At 58.1% G+C, this 17380-nt stretch overlaps 1 protein-coding gene across 1 annotated transcript; it reads left to right on the top strand.

Annotated features, from left to right (window-relative positions):
* The first annotated feature begins 8511 nt into the window (after positions 1 to 8511).
* On the top strand, positions 8512 to 14676 carry PTPN7 (protein tyrosine phosphatase non-receptor type 7). The gene is made up of 9 exons (XM_065649732.1): positions 8512 to 8642; positions 9070 to 9253; positions 9687 to 9771; positions 10504 to 10580; positions 11262 to 11399; positions 12227 to 12337; positions 12932 to 13089; positions 13937 to 14050; positions 14583 to 14676. The coding sequence occupies exons 1-9, from the start codon at positions 8512 to 8514 to the stop codon at positions 14674 to 14676; spliced, it is 1092 nt and encodes a 363-aa protein (XP_065505804.1).
* Positions 14677 to 17380: the final 2704 nt, after the last annotated feature.

Raw genomic sequence — 17380 nt, 5'->3', positions numbered from 1 at the left:
AGGGCAGGATGCCCCGTGGGACACCACTGCTTTATTTCGCAGGAGTGTGGAGTGAGAGTCTCCATCTCCATCACCCCTGCTCCTCCCAGGCCAGGCCCTGTACCCCGACAGCATGTTGGGGTCCTGAGCAGAGTCCTGTATAATTTTGGTGGATTTTTGGATCTTTTCTTCCCGAGAGCCTGTCTGCAGCTGTGCATACAGGTAAGGTCATCTGCCTGGTGGTGCTGCCCACCCGCTGCTGTTCCTCCACCCCAGCCCAGAGCCCCCTGCCCAGCTCCTCCTGCCTTGTCCCCCTCCCAGTCACTGACCTCCACCCTGTCCTGGATGGTACCAGGAGCAGGGGTGGTGGGACCACCCCACCAGGTCTCCAGGGAAATTCACAGATATTTTCTCAGTTGACAAGCATCATCTTTGCCCTCCTTTGCTGAGCATTATTAAAAAGAGGCGGTTGGCAGAGAGTCCGCCCTGAAAGCCAGCCTGTGTCAGTCCCTGAGGACTGTCTGACACACAGAGAAGAGGCGGGCAGAGAGGATGCTGACACACAGGGTGGCTGTCACTGCTTGAATCTGTCCTGGCTCCTCGTGGAAGACAGGATCCATCTGGACCTCCTCAGGGTCCGTCCTGCATCTGTGCACGCTCAGCCATTCCTGATTGTGACAGAAACATAAACCAGGTCCTTGCAGAAATGGAGAACAGACACAGGAGGCTCCTGTCAGCACCTGTGGGTCCAGACCCAGCCAGCTGCAGGATGTGGCCCAGGACACAGCATCTCCTGGCAGGAGCAGGACCCTGCCCAGCACCTGCCCACAGACTGCTGTGTCTGAGCTCTGCAGGGCCCCCCCAGCTGGACCCCAGCTCCCCAAAGTGCAGTGACCCCAAAGCCCAGCTGAGGTGGCCTCGCTGGTGGCTCTCATGTCTGGGGAGAGGCTCAGGAGACCCACAGAAGAGAGGCAGGCAGAGCTGCTTGGGGGGCTATGAGAGGAGGTGGAGATGCCTCCTGGCAGGGGCGATGCCCACCAAGTGGGACACGATCTGCTGCAGCGTCATGGTGCCAGGCTGGCTGGTGGCATGGCAGGGTGACCACAGCCCCGGAGGGCTCAGCCGGTGCTTCCCCATCCTCTCCCCACTCACCAATAGCATGGGACCCTCCTGCCTTATCCTGCTGTCACAGACCTGAGCCCTAGCACCACATGCAGGCTCTGCATCATGGAGCGGCACACCCTTTCTCAAAATGCACACACAGCCCCGCACCCCTTAGGTGTCCCCATAAACCAGAGGTGAGGTATGGGCAAGGGGGGTGGGCTGGTGGACCAGAAGCTGTAGCACTGCGCAGTGACCTGCATGCGGTGGCAGACCCAGAGCCTTATTCGGGGCTACTGCACACACGGCCCCAATACCAGCCCTGTGTCTTCACCTGTGTGTGCGGCGGCGGGAGGAGGAAAAGGGCGCCTGGCAGCCCTGGGTGGTGGAAACATCTGCTGCCCGCTGCTGCAGCTCATCCAGTGCTGGCAAGGCAAGGTTTTCACAGGCAAGAAGCCCAATGTCTGTGCTGCATCAGGGGCTCTTGTGCCACCAGCTGCTGCCTTGATTTATCCTCCCGTGCTGAAAGCCCTGTGGCTCCGTTCTCCGCTACCTGCACTTGCTGGCAGGAAAAGTGTCCCCTGCTCCAGAGTAGCTGGGGAACCCTTTGGCCCCAACAACAGAAGAAAAACACACTAAAAAGGTTGCAGTTTCTTAGCTTTTCCTCCAGATCTGGGTCATTTGTGGCTTCCAGCACCACGTCTTGCCCACAGGGAACCGACAGTGCAATTTCTGTTACCTGGAGCCAGGATAAAACAGACCCCGTGTGCTGCAAGCTCCTCTGGCTGCGCGGCTGTAGCAAGACCAAGGGGACTTGGGAGGCGTCAGACATCAGGAGCAACGCACGGCCCAATGTGGCAGCTTCCTGATTTTCTGAGGCCAGAAGGCACCATCCAAAACAGCTTTCGAGAGCAGACAAGCCCACGCACCGCACGCATGCCTGGCCCTGCTTCGGCTGTGCGCTGGAGGAGCTGCACCCTGCAGATCCGCTCGTCTCTGCATTGCTGCCCTCTGGCTGCCTCAGCACATCCACGGCCAGTCAGTCCAGTTGGAGAGATGGGTCCTGCCACTGCTGCCATGGGGCTCTGGCTCTTGCAAGATGCACCACGACTCAAGAACCTCCTTTGGAAGCAGATTTTTTTAGTGCGCCATCAGCCAGGCACGAGTGCTGGCAGCCTAGTGCCAAACTGCAGGATCAAGGACTTGAATTTAGAGAATTTGTCTCATTTTCATGTTCGATGTATCTCACATGATCCTGGCTGCCCGAGTGCAGGTCCTGCTGTGCTAAAACAGGATTGTCTCGGTGGGGTTCAAGGTGAGGATGCTGAATCTCTCTGTGCTCCAGGAGGATCTTGCAGGATGCTGTGTAATAACGATGGGGCAGTGGATTCATATTTGCGGAGGACAACGAAGCCTTTCTGTGGGTTTTCCCACCTGAAAAAGATACTTCAATAGAGTGCAGGAAAACAGCATGGAAAGCTGTGGAAAACATGGCTTTCAGAAAAAGATCCGACAGGCCTCAGCTCTATAGTTTGCCCAAGAAAAGAAGAAGAGGCCATGGGGCTGAGTTATGCAAGTATCTGCATGGAGAAGAGGTGCCTCCCGTCCAGCAGCAGAGGACATGCCAGCAGCTGGGAACTGGAGGAGCCGAGCTCTCCAGCCAGCCTCACTCTGTGCCACTGGCCTTTCCAACAACCCCAGCTCACCCCTCGTCCCAGGGTCCGTCCTGCCGGCACATCCTTGCTGCCCCGCGCCCTGCAGTAGAACAGCCCTTTGGCCCCAGGCAGCTGCATCCACTGGTCCATCCTATGCTGGGGCCAGATGACACAGTCAGCATCACACGCATGGGCTGTTTTTAGTGAGGTTAAGAAACTTAGCCCCCGTGGAGTGACAAACTCAGCATCTGTTTGACTTGCTGCACCTATTTCTGCACCGGACGTTGACTGAGAGTGGGCTATTTTTAACCATCCCTGGTTTACTATTTTCTTTCTGGCTGTTATCAGGGGCTAGGAGAGGATTTGTGCGCTCTTGGTGAAAAAACTCACTGCGATCCCAGACCAGATAAGCCCGCTGAAAGCCAGCACCGCTTCCCCTGCGCCCAGTGGCGCGTGGGCGCGGGCTCTCTCACAGCTAAAATGGAAGTGACTGCTTTCTAACCGCTTCCTTTCTCGCTGGGTCTCTCTCTCTCCCTCCTGCCCCTCCTGACAAGTTCATTTCCTGTTATTGATAACAGCCCCTGCACCCGGTGAGAGGTCATCATGCTCAGCACCCCCACGAGAAAACAGTCCGGGGGTTGGAGACAGCAGAGATGTGCAAAATAAACCAAATCGAGCTTTGCTGGGACAGGTAGTAAGGCTCAGTGTGTGCTGCTGGGTGCTGAGGTCCCTGCTGCTACAGGGTGCTGCATGCCAAGGCACCCAGGGTATGAACAACATGATGGGACTTCATGATTTTCAGGCCTTGTTGTGCATTTTACATAGGGAGCTTTGTCCTGTACGCTCTGGGGGTTTTCTTGATCCTGGGCACCTTCTTCCTGCCCATGCACCTCGCAGTGTTTTGCAAGCAGGAACTGTGGTCTAGAGCCTCCTGAGAAGACACGTGCGTGACTCTTGGCCTGGGGCAAGGGCTGTTTGCTGCCACCCCGCCAGGCTTCCTGTGCGAGGCAGACAGCCAGCTCCCCAGGGGAAACCGAGGCACGCAAAGGTTTCCAGGCAGCCTCTCCAAAGGCACAGTGCTCTCAGAGGCAGCCGGGAAAGCACAGGACAAGCCCAAGTGACACGTGGATGAGGCAGATGCTGCTGCTGGTGCTGGGGTTGTGTGTCCTGGGTGACCAAGTAGCCCCATGGCTCTTGATGTGCCTCTGTGGTTTCTCCTCTGGCATTTATTGGATAAAGAGTCAAAGTCTCAGGACCTTGGAGATCTGGCCCCACATGTTGGCTTAGATCCTCTCTACCCTCTCCACCCAGCTTAGGAACAATCCTCCATGCATGAAACCAAAATGCATAGGGAGAGCTTGTCCCCACATGGAGAGAAGAATAAACCATGCTGATATAAAGCATCTTCAGGCTAGGAGAACACCTTTCCCTGGGGGGCTGTTCCTGGTGCCCATACACCCCTCCTTAGCCTGTTGTGGGCACCAACTCTGCAGAATTGCTAGCCCCACACAGATGGGGCTGGTGGTTCACCTGCTTTGCCTCTGCCTTTTTGTTTGCAAAGTTGGAGGAGAGCTCAGCTTGTTGGCAGAAGATGTGGGAGAATATCTAATTCCAGAAACCAAAAGTGGTGCTGCTCAGCAGTCTTTCAAAGTAGAAAACAAACAAACAAACAAAACCCAAAACAAATTAAAACAAACAAAAAAAACAGTTAAGCAAAAAATCCAAGTGATAAATCATCCTCTTGGTTCTCCTTGAGGAGAGGGACAGGAGTGCAGGGGCTGGCAAGATCAGCAGTGGATGCCTTGAAAAAATGAAACAGCAATTGCTTAATTGCTTCCAGCCAGAGCCAGGTAGCGGCAGGAGCAAACTCTGCGCAGACTGTCACTGGCAGTGGGGAGGAAGGTCACACATCTGCTATCTCCAGCTCTCCCTCCTTGGGATCAGCTCCATCCCAGGGGGTTGCCAGGGGTCCCGAGGGGATGCCCAGGGCTGCAGGCTGGTGCGCGGGACTCCCCTGCGGCTCTGCGCTCCCGCAGCCCTGCCGGCACGACGTTCACGCGCCGCGGCACAGAGACCCAGGGCTGTCCTTGGGATGCGCTCCTGCGGAGGAAGCTGGAGTAGTGAGACGCCTTCTCTGGGAAACGCTCTCTGCAGAGGTGCTCAGCTCAGCTCCTGGGTCCCGGCCGTCCCCTGGCCAGCAGGCGTGTGACATGGAGCCCCTCGATGCCCCAGACGCTGTGCCGTAAGTGGGGTGTGCGCACCCCCCACGGTGGCTCTGCGGGATGCTCGGGCTAATTGCACAGTCCTTCTCTCTCCTGCTGGGAGCTGATCAGCCGCTTTTAACAGAGTCTGCTGAATCCCGAGGCAGCCGCTTCACCTTCAAGCCCACAAGCAATGTTCAGGCAGCAAAGGAGATGGACTGACTTCCAAAACTCTGCAGGACGTACTGAGCTCTCAGTCATGTCAGCAGGAGCAAGACCAGCCCTGTCTGAGCACTGGACCCAAAGGTGATGGAGGCCCTGCGAGACAAGGTCATGGCGTGGTAGGAAATCCCAGGGGAGTGAGACTGTGGGGCACCATCTGCATTTTGGGTGTTAGTTCGGTGCCTGCTTGGGCTCAGGCGACTTTGGGGCTGTTTGGAGAGGGTGAGGAGGTGCTGGGGTGTGTGGATCAGGGCAGGGCGGCTGGGAGAGGAGGCTCATGCTCGGGAGGCTGGAGGGCAGAAATGGGAGTAAGGGCTGCAAAGGAGAACAGCTCCCCATCTGAAGCTGGGAGCTGCTCTTTGCACGAAGGGAATTGACTATGAGGATATGTAAAATGCAGGCGAACAGCCAGCAAGTACCAGTCAGGGATAAATCCAGATCTCCGTCCCTGAAACACCAGCCCCACAGGGTCCCCATGTCCTGCTGGGCTTGCTGAAAAGAAAACCACAGCCCAAGCCCCTTGAGGACCACTGGGGCTCTGCCACAAACCTCACCAGTCCCTATGTCCCAACTCATGACAGGGGACACGTGGGATCCCATGGCTGGCACATCTCCAGGCACCTCATGTAGGGCCATGGTAGATGGCTGATGTGGACCCTTCACGTCTCCAACATGTCCTCTGCTGCCCCAGCACCGCTCTGGGCATCATTGTCACCTCCCAAAACACATCCTGGGGACAGCCTGGTGACTGCAATGAGCTGGGCTGAGGTGGCCCGGGGCAGGGGGCTCCTCAGGGCAGCGAGGAGGAGACAGCGGGGTGGCCGGAGGGAGAAGGCGTTTGGGACGCGGGGTCCGTGGTGGCTGACGGGGATGCAGTGTGAGCTGCTGCAGCGCAGCGGGGTGGAGGCAGAAGAGGAAGGAAGCGCGGAGCGTCCCTGCGCAGAGCCCGGGCAACAACAAACAGGAAGAGCAGCAGGGCCGCGGCAGCGGGCAGCGGCAGGAAGGATGTGCAGTGCCCCACGGGCAGACCTGTCCTACCTGAGCCAGAACCTCCACGGACCTTCTTCCTCAACGGCAGCCCCTGCCCTGCCTGGCTGGGGAGGGGGAGCCCGCATATCTTCCCCTGAGGTGCCCAGGGACGGTCCTGGGTGCAGAGGGGTGGCAGATGGCACCCACAAGATGATGGATTAGGGGTGGCACGAGGATCACACTGTGCATGGCTGGGCACAGAGGGTGGGAGCGCCAAGCACTGGCTCGCCCCACGGTGGGATGGGGAACAGCTGGTACACAGCCTGGGGAAGGGCGATACGGCCAGAGAGGCAGGGACAGAGGACTCATCCAGGCTCCCTCTGGCGCAGGTGAGCTCTGGTGTACTTGGAGCAGCACCTCTGCACCACATGAACCGCCCCACCCCAACCCAACTGCCAGCAGCCCCAGCCCCAGGGCCAGGTCTTGCCCGTCTCTCTGTGTCCCATGTGTTGGCATCAGCACCGGCCACGACCAGTCGCTGAGGACACCGAGCAGAACCCACCAGCCCTGCCAGAGATGCCCATGGAAGAACGCCAGGATTTTGGGGGAGGCCGGGCTGCACCCAGAGGCGCAGGACAGGGGTTCTCTGGTGGGGAGCGGGGCTGGGGCTGCAGGCGGCCCGGCGGAGCTGAGCTGCGGCGATGTGGCCGGTATGTGTGTGGGCGGCAGGCAGGGTGGGGGAGAAGGAGGGAGAGGAAGCGGCAGAGGCAGCAGCTCCTTTGATAAGCAGCTTCCTGAACACTTTCAAACCGTGGCGTTAGACCGACACGCGGTGTCTGCGGGCCTGTGCCGGGACCGACGGAGCCCACATCGCGGGGCAGCAGGTACGCAGCCCCCCAGCCTGCCTGTGCTGCCCGCCGGAAAGGGGCAATGCTGGGCCCGGCACCACGGGCGATGGGCACGTGCCCGCTGCGGGCAGCTGCAGGCAGGGCTGGGATGCTGGGCAGGGTGATGGTGCTGGTATCTGCGGCTCTTCCCAGGGCCCTCCTGCCTGCCAGGGACTTGGCTGGAGCATCTCCCAGGTGTGTCCTGGCTGGTGTGCAAGGGACGGCTGCTGGGGCTGGAGCCTGCTGCTGTCTCTGGGCAGGGTCTCTGCTCGTGCTGCAGATCCTGGGGAGCAGCCGCTCGTGCCCTGCCTGGCATGGGGACAGCACGGCAGCACGGCCCCCAAGGGCACTCTGCATAGGGCAGGGGGATGGTGTGTGTGGCAGCAGTGGCATTGCCACCCCCAGAAATGCCATCGGGCAGCAGGGAGTCACAGGGAACGGCTCCTGCCTCAGCCGTGTTCCCAAACGGCGCGGTCACAGTGCGGACCCGGTTCTCTGCAGAACCTGCCTGAGCTGATGCAGTACCTGGATCCAACTCTTTGCCCGTTGAGAGCTCTGACTCCACAGCATCCCCTGTCCCTTTGGGTCCATCTCCTCCTCATGGAGTTGGGCATGAGAAGGAGCCTCATGATCCCAGGGTGCTGCCTGCGCTGTTAGGAGCTCTGCCCAGAGCTGAACCAGCATCACCCGCATCCCCCCGACCCTGCCAGGCGCTGTCCCTGGGCCATGGCACCCTCCTCCAGGGACGGCTGCCCCATCACCTCTTGCTCAACCACCCAGATAAAGCAGTTTCCTCTTGACAGTTGCTGAGACCTGCGGGGTGGAGGAGGCTGTCCCAGGGTCATCCTTCCCTCGCCAGAGCCAGGAGTCTGCTGAGGGTGCCTGGCCCCTTGTCTCCCAACAGCAGGAGCTGGCCAGGCTCCCTGTGGTGCATTACAGCCCACCTTGTGCCATCTGCAAGTGCTGCTGTGCTCATGCGAGTCCTGGCTCTCCCTTCTCCCCACCATGTCCCCAGGCCAAAGCAGACTTGCCAAGGAAGGGCTGGAAATACATGGCAACATGTGCTTCCCATGGAAGTGGAGACCATCTTAGGCTCCCCGAGACCAGACCATGCTCTGGCAATACATGGTGGGGGTGTCCTCTGCTCTGTGCAAGCATAAGGCTGTTGGTGCCGTGCCCAGGGTCACCAGTTTGTGTCTGTGTGGGCTGCAGTGCTGTGGGTGTCCTGGAGGGTGAAGATGCTGGGACATCTCCCTATGCCACCCACTGGGATGCAGGGACTGGGGGCCCTGGTTCCAAGCCAGCTGAGGACCTGAAACCTGTCCCTGGCTTAGGGACCATCTCTCAGGGGGTTCACTCAGCCTCATGGTATCTCTCAGATCCACCTCGTCTTTTCCAGCTGCTTCTCCTCCGATGGCTCCTTGATTCCCCAGGAGCTGAGGGCCCCCTGTGTCCACTGCCCGTGCTTCAGGACGAGGACTTCGTGTCTGCCACAGCATGGTACAAGCCTGCTTGGTGTGCTCCAGAGTTCATAACAGCAGCCTGACAGCCCGGGCAGCCGCGGCAGACATGGACAAGAAGGACAAGCCCAGTCCCTCTGCCAAGAAGCACGTGCGTCTGCAGGAGAGGTGAGTGTGGCCCGAACGCTGGGCTGCCCATCTCAGCCCAGACAGCGGATACCCGAGGCACTGCTCATTCCCCGGCCTTGGGCTCCCCAAAATGTCCTCCTGCCAGCCCAGCCCTGCCAGCTGCCCACTGACTTCTGCAGACACCAGGTCTGAGCGGGGAGGCAGCCCTGACCCCCCGCCCCAGCCTGGCCTAGGACACCTTCCTTCAGGGACTTTCCAGCTAAAAGGTCAAATGACCAGCTGGCTCCTTCTTCCTCACCCTCTACTCCCGTCTTCTAGGGTCTCTACTTGGCCCCTTTCTCCATCCTATGTTATTCCCTGCCTGGCTTTTGCTCAGTGTGGGGTGGTTTTAACTGATGTGGTGGGACAGGGTGCCCTCCTGTCCCATGGTGGCAGAGGGTCACCCAGGGACCCCTTTGCCTCGCAGGAGGGGCTCCAATGTGTCACTGATGCTGGACATGAGCTCTCTGGGGAGTGTGGAGCCCATCCAACCTGTCTGCACGCCACGGGACATCACGCTGAAGTTTCTGAGGACGTCCAGCCACGTGCTGAGGAGAGAAGAGCTCCAGCAATGCGCCCAGAGCCTGACACAGCTCCAGGAGGAGTTTTCGGTGTGATGCTCCCCTCCCGTCACCCTCCTCACATGAGGGATGGCAGGGGCTAGGGGTGGGAGGGATCGGACATCTGTGAGGGAGGCTCCGAGCCCAGCTGTGTCCCACAGCACCGGTGGCAGGGAAGGCAATGCGGGCAAACAGGGGTGAGAGGTGCCCTGGGTATCCCTGCTGCCCGCTTTCTGGTGCACACAAGTCCCCCTTGTGTCCCTGGAAAGCCTGTCCTGCCCTCCCATGCCAAGCTTTTTTCCCAAGGTGGCCTCTCTGGAAGGTGTCCCACCACATCTGGGGTAAGGACAGGGCTGACATCTCTGGTGATGCTGTTACACCCCAGGGTCAGCCTCTCATCTCCTGGAGGGCCAGCTCTGCCATGACGAGAGGACACAAGCAGCAGCAATGGGGCTTTACTCATAGTTCTTCTCTCCCGCTGCAGAAAATCCCACCGAACTTTGTCAGTCCGGAGGAGCTGGAGATCCCTGGACACGCTCCCAAGGACAGATACAAAACCATCCTCCCCAGTACGTGTCACTGCAGCCTTTGCCTCTCATTTGCCCAGGTGCCACGTGCAGGGAAAGGGGGGTGTGTGTGTGCATGGAGTTTGTGTGACTGTATGTGTGTGTGCATGGGGTGGGGGTGCGTGTGTGCGCACGGGTGTGTGTGCATGGGAGAGGGGGGACTCAGAGCAGCCGTGGCACCGTGATGGGCACTCCTGGGTGCTCTTGGTGTTCCTGCTGTGTTTGCTCCTGCTCCTCACGCTGCAGGAGCCGGGTGCTGTGTTGCAGGGGGTACACACTGTGTTCTGGGGTGGTACGTGGAGAGCGACTGCTTGGGGTGTTTTCCCAGGGTGTGCGGCACATGACAGCCCAGGCTGGGCTTCTCTCTGCCACCGTGGGGCCTTACATGTCCCAAGGGCATGTCACTGGGGCTATAAGGCTGAGAACATTATAGGAGGGCTCGTTTGGGCTCTAGTCAGGCTGTGGGAAGGCCCTGGGGGGGGTCAATGCCTGCCAGGTGAGTTACCCCAAATGCTCACTGTGATATGGGCAGGTTTGGGCATGGCTGGCTGTACCATGCCATGGTAGGAGGGTGAAATGGGGCAAGAAGGGGCACGACGGAGGGTGCAGACAGCTCTGAGCATGGCACCGAGCTGGGAGGGCTCAGTCTGCAGGCTCGGGAGCTGAGGCGGGGAGGATTGGCATGGTCAGGCTCTGCAAGACTGTCCCTGGGGTAATGCCTGCCATGTCTTTCAGATCCCGAGAGCCGGGTCTGTCTCAGGAGGGCAGGGAACCAGGAAGAAGACAGCTACATTAACGCCAACTACATCACGGTGAGTGTCCTGCCTGTCTGGAGTGGTGCCCCAGGTCCTGCATCCCACGTCTCACAGGGCATCGGGCTGCAAACCCCTTAGTGCCACGCTGGGACCCGCATGCTGGGGCACTGGCTGTCACCCGCTGTCCTGTGGCTGCCCTGGGCCAGCAGCCTGAACTTGACACCCCTTTCCAATCTGGAGAGACGCAGCTCCACCTGCGCAGGGCAGACACTCTGTCCCTTCTCCTGGGAAAACCTCATGAAGTGGCAGCAGGACTGGTGGGACCCAGCTGGGACTGTCCCAGCTCCCAGCGGGGCAGAGCTTGATGACTTCTGCTTGTGCTTGGGGAAACCCCTCTGGTGAGACGTGCCCACCCTGCATGACCTCTGGCTCGCCAAGGCATCCATCGCGCTGGCTGCTGTCACATCAACAACCCGGGGATGCTTGCAAGGAGTTTGGGTACACACAGCTTGCTCCATGGCCTTGGTCCTGGCTTGTGGGACCAGCAGGATGGCGAGGATGCCTGGTAGTTCCTGATGAGCATTTCAAGGACGGGTTTAGTAGGAAATAGTCTGTGTGTCTCAGCCTCTCACCTGTAGTAGAAGACAAGCACCACGAGAGCTGGGGTGGCCTGGAGACAGCCTCCCCTCACACATCAGGGTCCTCTCCAGCATCACTGATGGACCATGTGCTCGGCAGGGCTACGCAGGGCAGCCCCGGGAGTACATTGCCACCCAGGGACCCATGCTGAACACGGTGATCGACTTCTGGGAGATGGTGTGGCAGGAGGAGGTGCCCCTCATCATCATGATAACTGAGCTCCAGGAGCGCAAAGAGGTACCGTTGTCCCTTCTTTGTCCTGGGCACACCACCCCAGCCAGGAGCAAAGGCTGAGGTGGGGTAACAACAACAGCAAAGGGCTATGCGAGACCAAACATGGGCTCTGAGCGCCCGCCTGCTTTCTCTGCTTTGCTCTCAGAGGGTGCCTCTGACTGATCACACCAGGAGCAGAGTCCCAGGGCCCTGACCCCATCCAGCAAAACCTCTCCTCCTCACGTGGCCCCTTGTGCTCTGGGCACACTTTGCCAGCTGGATAATAGGATGAAGAGATTAGGGCAACCCCCGGTAGATGGAGGAGAGGCAGTGGTCAGCAATGTACCTCAGTCCCAGCAGCTCTCCTGGGCGGGGGCTCTCGGCGGTGGATCCAGGCGGTGATGGCAGCCGGCAGTGCTGTGCCCTGAGCCTCCACTGAGATCCCAGACTCCCCATCCACGCAGCACCGGCCTGGGGGAATTCACCTTCTCTTCCCTGGCCATGTCCTTCCTCCTCCCCTCCCTGTGCCCTCCACGGTCAGGCTGGGTTCTCCTGGCTCTGGCAGGACATGGACTGGCCCAGGCACAGCTCTGGGGGCTGGGGAGAGCTGTGCTGCCCATCTGAAACCCATGTGGCAGGGCATGGGAGAGGGTGCAGGGGGACCAGCTACGGGGAGAAGGATCTATCCTGCCTTTAGTTCCCCTTTGTATGGCTCCACATTCACCTTTCCCGCTGCCCCACAACCCCCCAAGGGATGCCTCTTCCCAAGAGCACTGAGCAAAGCACTGTGCAAACATCCAGTGAGTGCCTTGTGCATCTCCACAGCCATCGACCCTGCCTCGTTTTTTCAGAAATGTGTCCACTACTGGCCCGAGAAGGAGGGCACCTACGGCCCCTTCACCGTCTGCGTGCAGGGGGTGAGCGAGTGCGTGGAGTACGTGGAGCGGGATCTCTCCATCCAGGTGGGTCGAGCTCCATCCTGGGGTCGCAGGGGGAGCCCAGTAGGGCCCAGCAGTGCACCTGACAACCCTGGGCTCACTAGCGGGATGGCAACACTGTGTGACAGGAGAGCAGAGTGTCCATGGCTCAGAGCTGGGTTTTATGAGCCGCCTGCCCAAGGAGGGTCTGCAGAGCTCCTGCCTGCCCAAGGGGGCTGAGAGGGAGCAGGACCCACCCTGGGGGAGAGGAGAGGGGTCAGCTGGGGAGAGATTCTCTATTGGCTCTTTGCTTTTTGCACTGTGCCATTGGGCTCTGGGCTGTGCCAGTGTCACTCTGGGCTGACACTAGCCAAAAGGATCTTTCTGGCTTTGCCTGGACTCTGGGGACAGCACTGGGACACCCTGTATCTGTTCCCATCTCCTGGGATGGGACATTTCCCAGTGTCCTTGACCCAGGGTGTCTGGCAGAGGCTCAAGGAGGGATTTGGGAGGACAGCAGATGAGGTGGTCACAGGATGGCCAGCCTCTGCTTGAGCTGGGCTCCACGCTTTCATTTGGCTCAGCCCAGTGAGTTTGTGATCCCACATCCTGATTTCTCTTTTTTTTGTGCTGGAAAAGCATGAAGGTGAATGCCGCCACATCAAACACATCCTCTTTCCTTCCTGGCCGGACCAGCAGACGCCTGAGTCAGCCAAGCCTCTGCTGCACTTGGTGTGCAAGGTGGAGGAGACTCTGAAGGCTGCAGCGAGCCCAGGGCCCGTTGTTGTGCACTGCAGGTAAGAGCTTTCCCCTCACTCGAGCCCAAGTGTCCCTCACCTTGATGTCAGCATGCAGCTGCCAGAGAGGAAAATCACGCATGTGAATGCTCAGGACCTGGTCCTGCTGTGGTGCAGAAATCCCAGGGCACGATATCCCCATAGCACTTATTCACCCAGAAACTCCTGTCCTGGCATCAGAATGGTGGCATTAACATGGTGTGTGTTGTCCTATAAAGAAATGTGGTTTGCATCTGCGTCTGCAGATAGCAAGGTGGGAGCAGGAGAGCTCTGCAGGGTCAGGATGCAGCCACCAGACCCACGGCAGATCCACGGCTCAGGCTCCTGCTTCCTCTGCCACCAGGCACAGCCCGCAGCTTGGCTGTGAAGCTGTTTTTCAGGGCAGCCCTCCTGGAGGAGGCAGCCTCTGTGTATTTTCTCTCACTGCTAATTGTTAATTTGGGACAGTGGAACAGAGTGCCCGGCCGTCCCTACTCAACACAGCTGGTGAGCGATGCTGCGGGCTGGCCCACCCCAGGGTGAACCGCTGGGTGCCCAGGGAGAGAGCAAGCTGGGAGCTGCAGAGACCCCTGCACTGCGCAGGGATGGGGTCACAGACAGGTTTTGTGCTTCCAGAGCAGCCTCAGCTGGGCCGTGCACTACGGCAAGAACCCCTTGCCATGGCAGAAAGACACCAGCCCATGTCTTTTGGTGCCTGGCTAGCAAAGTTGGTCTGGCTGCTGGGGCTGGGACCCCAACATCCCTCTAAGAAGAAATCACAGCCGCAAACCAATCTGGGAGCATGTCCAGCTTGGACAGACCAAGGTCCAGGCAGTCGGTGCTCAGCACAGCTGTGTCTGTCCCGCAGCGCAGGCATCGGCCGGACGGGCTGCTTCATCGCCACCAGGATTGGGTGCCAGCAGCTGAAGGACAAGGGGGAGGTGGATGTCCTGGGAATCGTGTGCCGTCTCCGCATAGACAGGTGTGTGCTCAGACCCAGCTGATCCTCGGAGGGTCCTGCTGGCTGACAAGCCTGGAAGGAGGGATGCAGGGATGGGCATCACGGGGGGCATGGGGACAATTTTTGATGGAAACCAGAAGGGTTGTCAAATGATGCAGATGTGGTGATAGAAAACGATTGCCTAGTGCTGGGCTGGCTTTGCTGTCGGGGCTATTGTAGCTCTGAGGACCTGAGGAGGTGAGGGAGAGCAGAGTGGCTCTGAACCTGGCAGCCAGTCTGCTCCTTCCAGCTCAGCCACTATATTCAAAAATACTTGATTTTGCTACTTTTCAAGGAGAAGTACCAGTAAAAATTATTGCCAAATCAGTTGCTAATCTGCATTTTGAACAGCCCAGCAATGCTTCTGAGCCCAAATATGCTTTGGACAGCTCTGGTGCCTGTTTCAGATGTACTAGAAGTGGTGGGTGAAGCAGGAATATCTGTGCCCAGGGAGCAGGGAGCCAGGGCTGTGGGCTTCGGCGAGGTGTCAGCAGTCCCTGCCTTTCCCTTGCAGAGGCGGGATGATCCAGACGAGCGAGCAGTACCAGTTCCTCCATCACACGCTCGCTCTCTACGCTGCCCAGCTGCCGGAGGCCGGAGGCCACTAGCGCAGGGTCGCTCCCACCTCTCCTGCACCAGCCTTGGGGACACCTCCGCCAAAACCCCTCCTGCTGCCGCCGGGCCTCCGAGGAGCAGGATTAGCATCCCTCGACCAGCACAGCCCAGCAAACCCCTGGGGAACGCGGTGGCCTTGCGACCCTGGGGATAAGCAGGGTTTGGTGGGTTCACGTGAGGGATTCAGCGGTGCTTGAGGTGGCTGTTGCTGCTGGCTCAAGGCAGATTCACCCCTGGAAAGAAGCTTTGGCTTCTTCTGAAACACGCAACATTTTATCCTCAACCAGAAGAACAAGCTGTGCGGGGAACTGAAGCTGGGTGAGCGCCGGGAGCACGGTTTGCCTTTTAGCTGCGCAGAAATGATTAACTCATGAGATGCGGAGCTGGTACAATTACCCTGCAAATAAACAGAGCCTCTCTCTCCTGGCTGTGTATCATCTGCGGGCAGAGGCTGCGCTGCGTGCAGGGCTGGGCTTGCTCTGAACATGCACAGTGATGCTCTTTTTGCTAAAGATACACCTCGACGATTTGGTACAAGAGGTGCACAGATGTTTGCCTTCGTTACGTGGCTTGCTTTCCTCTCCACCCTCACCCAACACCTCAACAGCCTTAAAATAGGGGATATTCCTAAATGTGTCTGCAGTTTCGCAAGCAACATGTTCCCAATTGCCTTTTGTTACATGAGAGTGGGGGTTGTGCATTCTTGTGTTTTTGCTGAAATCAGAACAAAATAATATTTGGGTGTTTTTCGCTGGAAAAAAAAAAAGGAAGAAGAAGGAGAAACATTTTAGCACAAACATGGGGATGGAAATATTCTATGAAATATTTCAAAGCTATTCAAAACTGGCCTTCAGCTGCTGGGCACTGCACACTGATGGGCAGTGAGGACTGATGAGGGCTGGGGCTGCCCTGTCTCTGCTTGCTGCTGGTTCGGTGGGTGAGACCCAGGGCAAAAAGGGCCAGTCCTCTTGCTGAAAGAGTCTGAGCTTGCCCTGGGTCGCAGAGCATCCCCAGGTCAGGGCTGTGTGACCCCTCTCCACCGCTCTGAGCGTCCCCAAAATGCAGTTGAATTGCTACCCAGTGGTTTTGCCCTAGTGCTGGTTGTTCAGGCCCTGTGGCTCTCCTGAGAGGAGAAATGGCTAAATAAAAAAATTCATCCTTCATGTTGTCATCCTTCTCCTGTCTTGTCATCAGTCCATCAGTCCAGGAGGGGGGTCCTCAGGCCTCTGTCTCCCCTGTCAGTATCCCATCCTCACTGCTCCTCTCCTTGCTCCTCTCCTTGCTCCTGTCCATTTATTCTCTAAAAAAGTAGAAAGTGAGCAAGTGGATCAGCCTTGTCTAAAGATGGGTAACGAGCCAAAATCAGTTTCTTCTCCCTGATCTCACTGGGTATAAGTAGCAAACCCAGTAGTAGACCAGGTATGTCCCACTGTGCAAAAAGACCAAATATTACAGAAATTATAATGTATTGATGGGCCCTGGTAGTCCTTATTAGTCATTCTCATGTGTTTGCAGACTCTCCAGATAGATTACTTGCCAGGGCACTTGCTATAGCATGATACAGCCATGTTGAAGCATCTGCTCCCTGCAAGGAGCAAATCCCTTCAGAGAAATGTTTCAGAGAGTGGATGGCAGAGTGACAGACAGTGAGAGACCCTCTGCTAACACAACCTCCTCCCATGGTGCCAGGAACAAGCCCGCTCCCCGGCCCTGCAGCAGGAAAAAACCCAGAAATGAAGCAATATCCTTGCATTGACAGCATCTGGATCACTCTGGCAGAGCAACCTCCCCGCACCGGCTGTTGGGTCAGCCCAGCCGGGCACTGCTGGCCACCCTGGTCTCTGTGGGACTCCTGCCTGGTGCCCGGGCTCTTGGAGAGACCGCAGAGCCTCCACGAGCCCCTTGAAGGTCAAAACATGGCTCAGGACTTTGCCCTCTCAGTTAATTTTATATCATGCTGTTGCGTTTGGTAGTGTCTCTGAAGCCACTGATGGAATCTTGAGCTTGTCTGAGACAGGCGTTGTTCAGCTGGCCCATGGCATCCTCCCCCCCAAGTCTTCCCTCCCCGCATCACCATCAGGCAGGGGAACTTGAAGGTCCTGCAAACTGCACCAAGGCATGGTCTTTCCCTGCGCTCCCTGAACAGCAGGACACCCACCATTTTTCTCATGCTTTCGGTTTATTATCAGGACAGTTAAGGCAGGCTTGCATTGAGAGCTGCGCTGATGGTCTCCAAGGCACGCAGGAGCAGTGCTGGGAGCAGCGGCCAGGCAGGGAGTGTTGTCGCCCCCTCTCAAATTCCCCATTGAATGCCGGGGGTTTTGCAGTTCAGCTGTCTGATGAAGATTATGATCAGTTAATCAGTTTTCCTGCCTTTCAATCTTGATTTCTACCAGCTCTATCTGTTCAAGACACTTATCAGGCCATTACCACTGCACTCTCTATCTCTCCATCCTTCCTGTGTTTATTTCCCAAGCACTCCAGTCATGCCGGGATATTGCCTGCGTTGTTGCAAAACACCATCCCAGGGCTCACCCAGTGCTGGGGGTGAAGTGGGGTGTTTGTTCTGGTCTGGTTGTGTCAGTCTTATACCTGTGTCCTGGGAAATCACTTCACCCTGTCCATACAGACCACAGGGTGCCCAGCAGGCAAAGGAAAGGAATCACTCCAAGATGCCTCCCCATGCCCCGGGGTTGA

The sequence above is a fragment of the Caloenas nicobarica genome, chromosome 21 (genome assembly GCF_036013445.1).
Source record: "Caloenas nicobarica isolate bCalNic1 chromosome 21, bCalNic1.hap1, whole genome shotgun sequence".
Classification (NCBI taxonomy): domain Eukaryota; kingdom Metazoa; phylum Chordata; class Aves; order Columbiformes; family Columbidae; genus Caloenas; species Caloenas nicobarica.
Note: the sequence above shows the minus strand (reverse complement) of the source record. Positions and strands in the feature narration are given on the sequence as shown.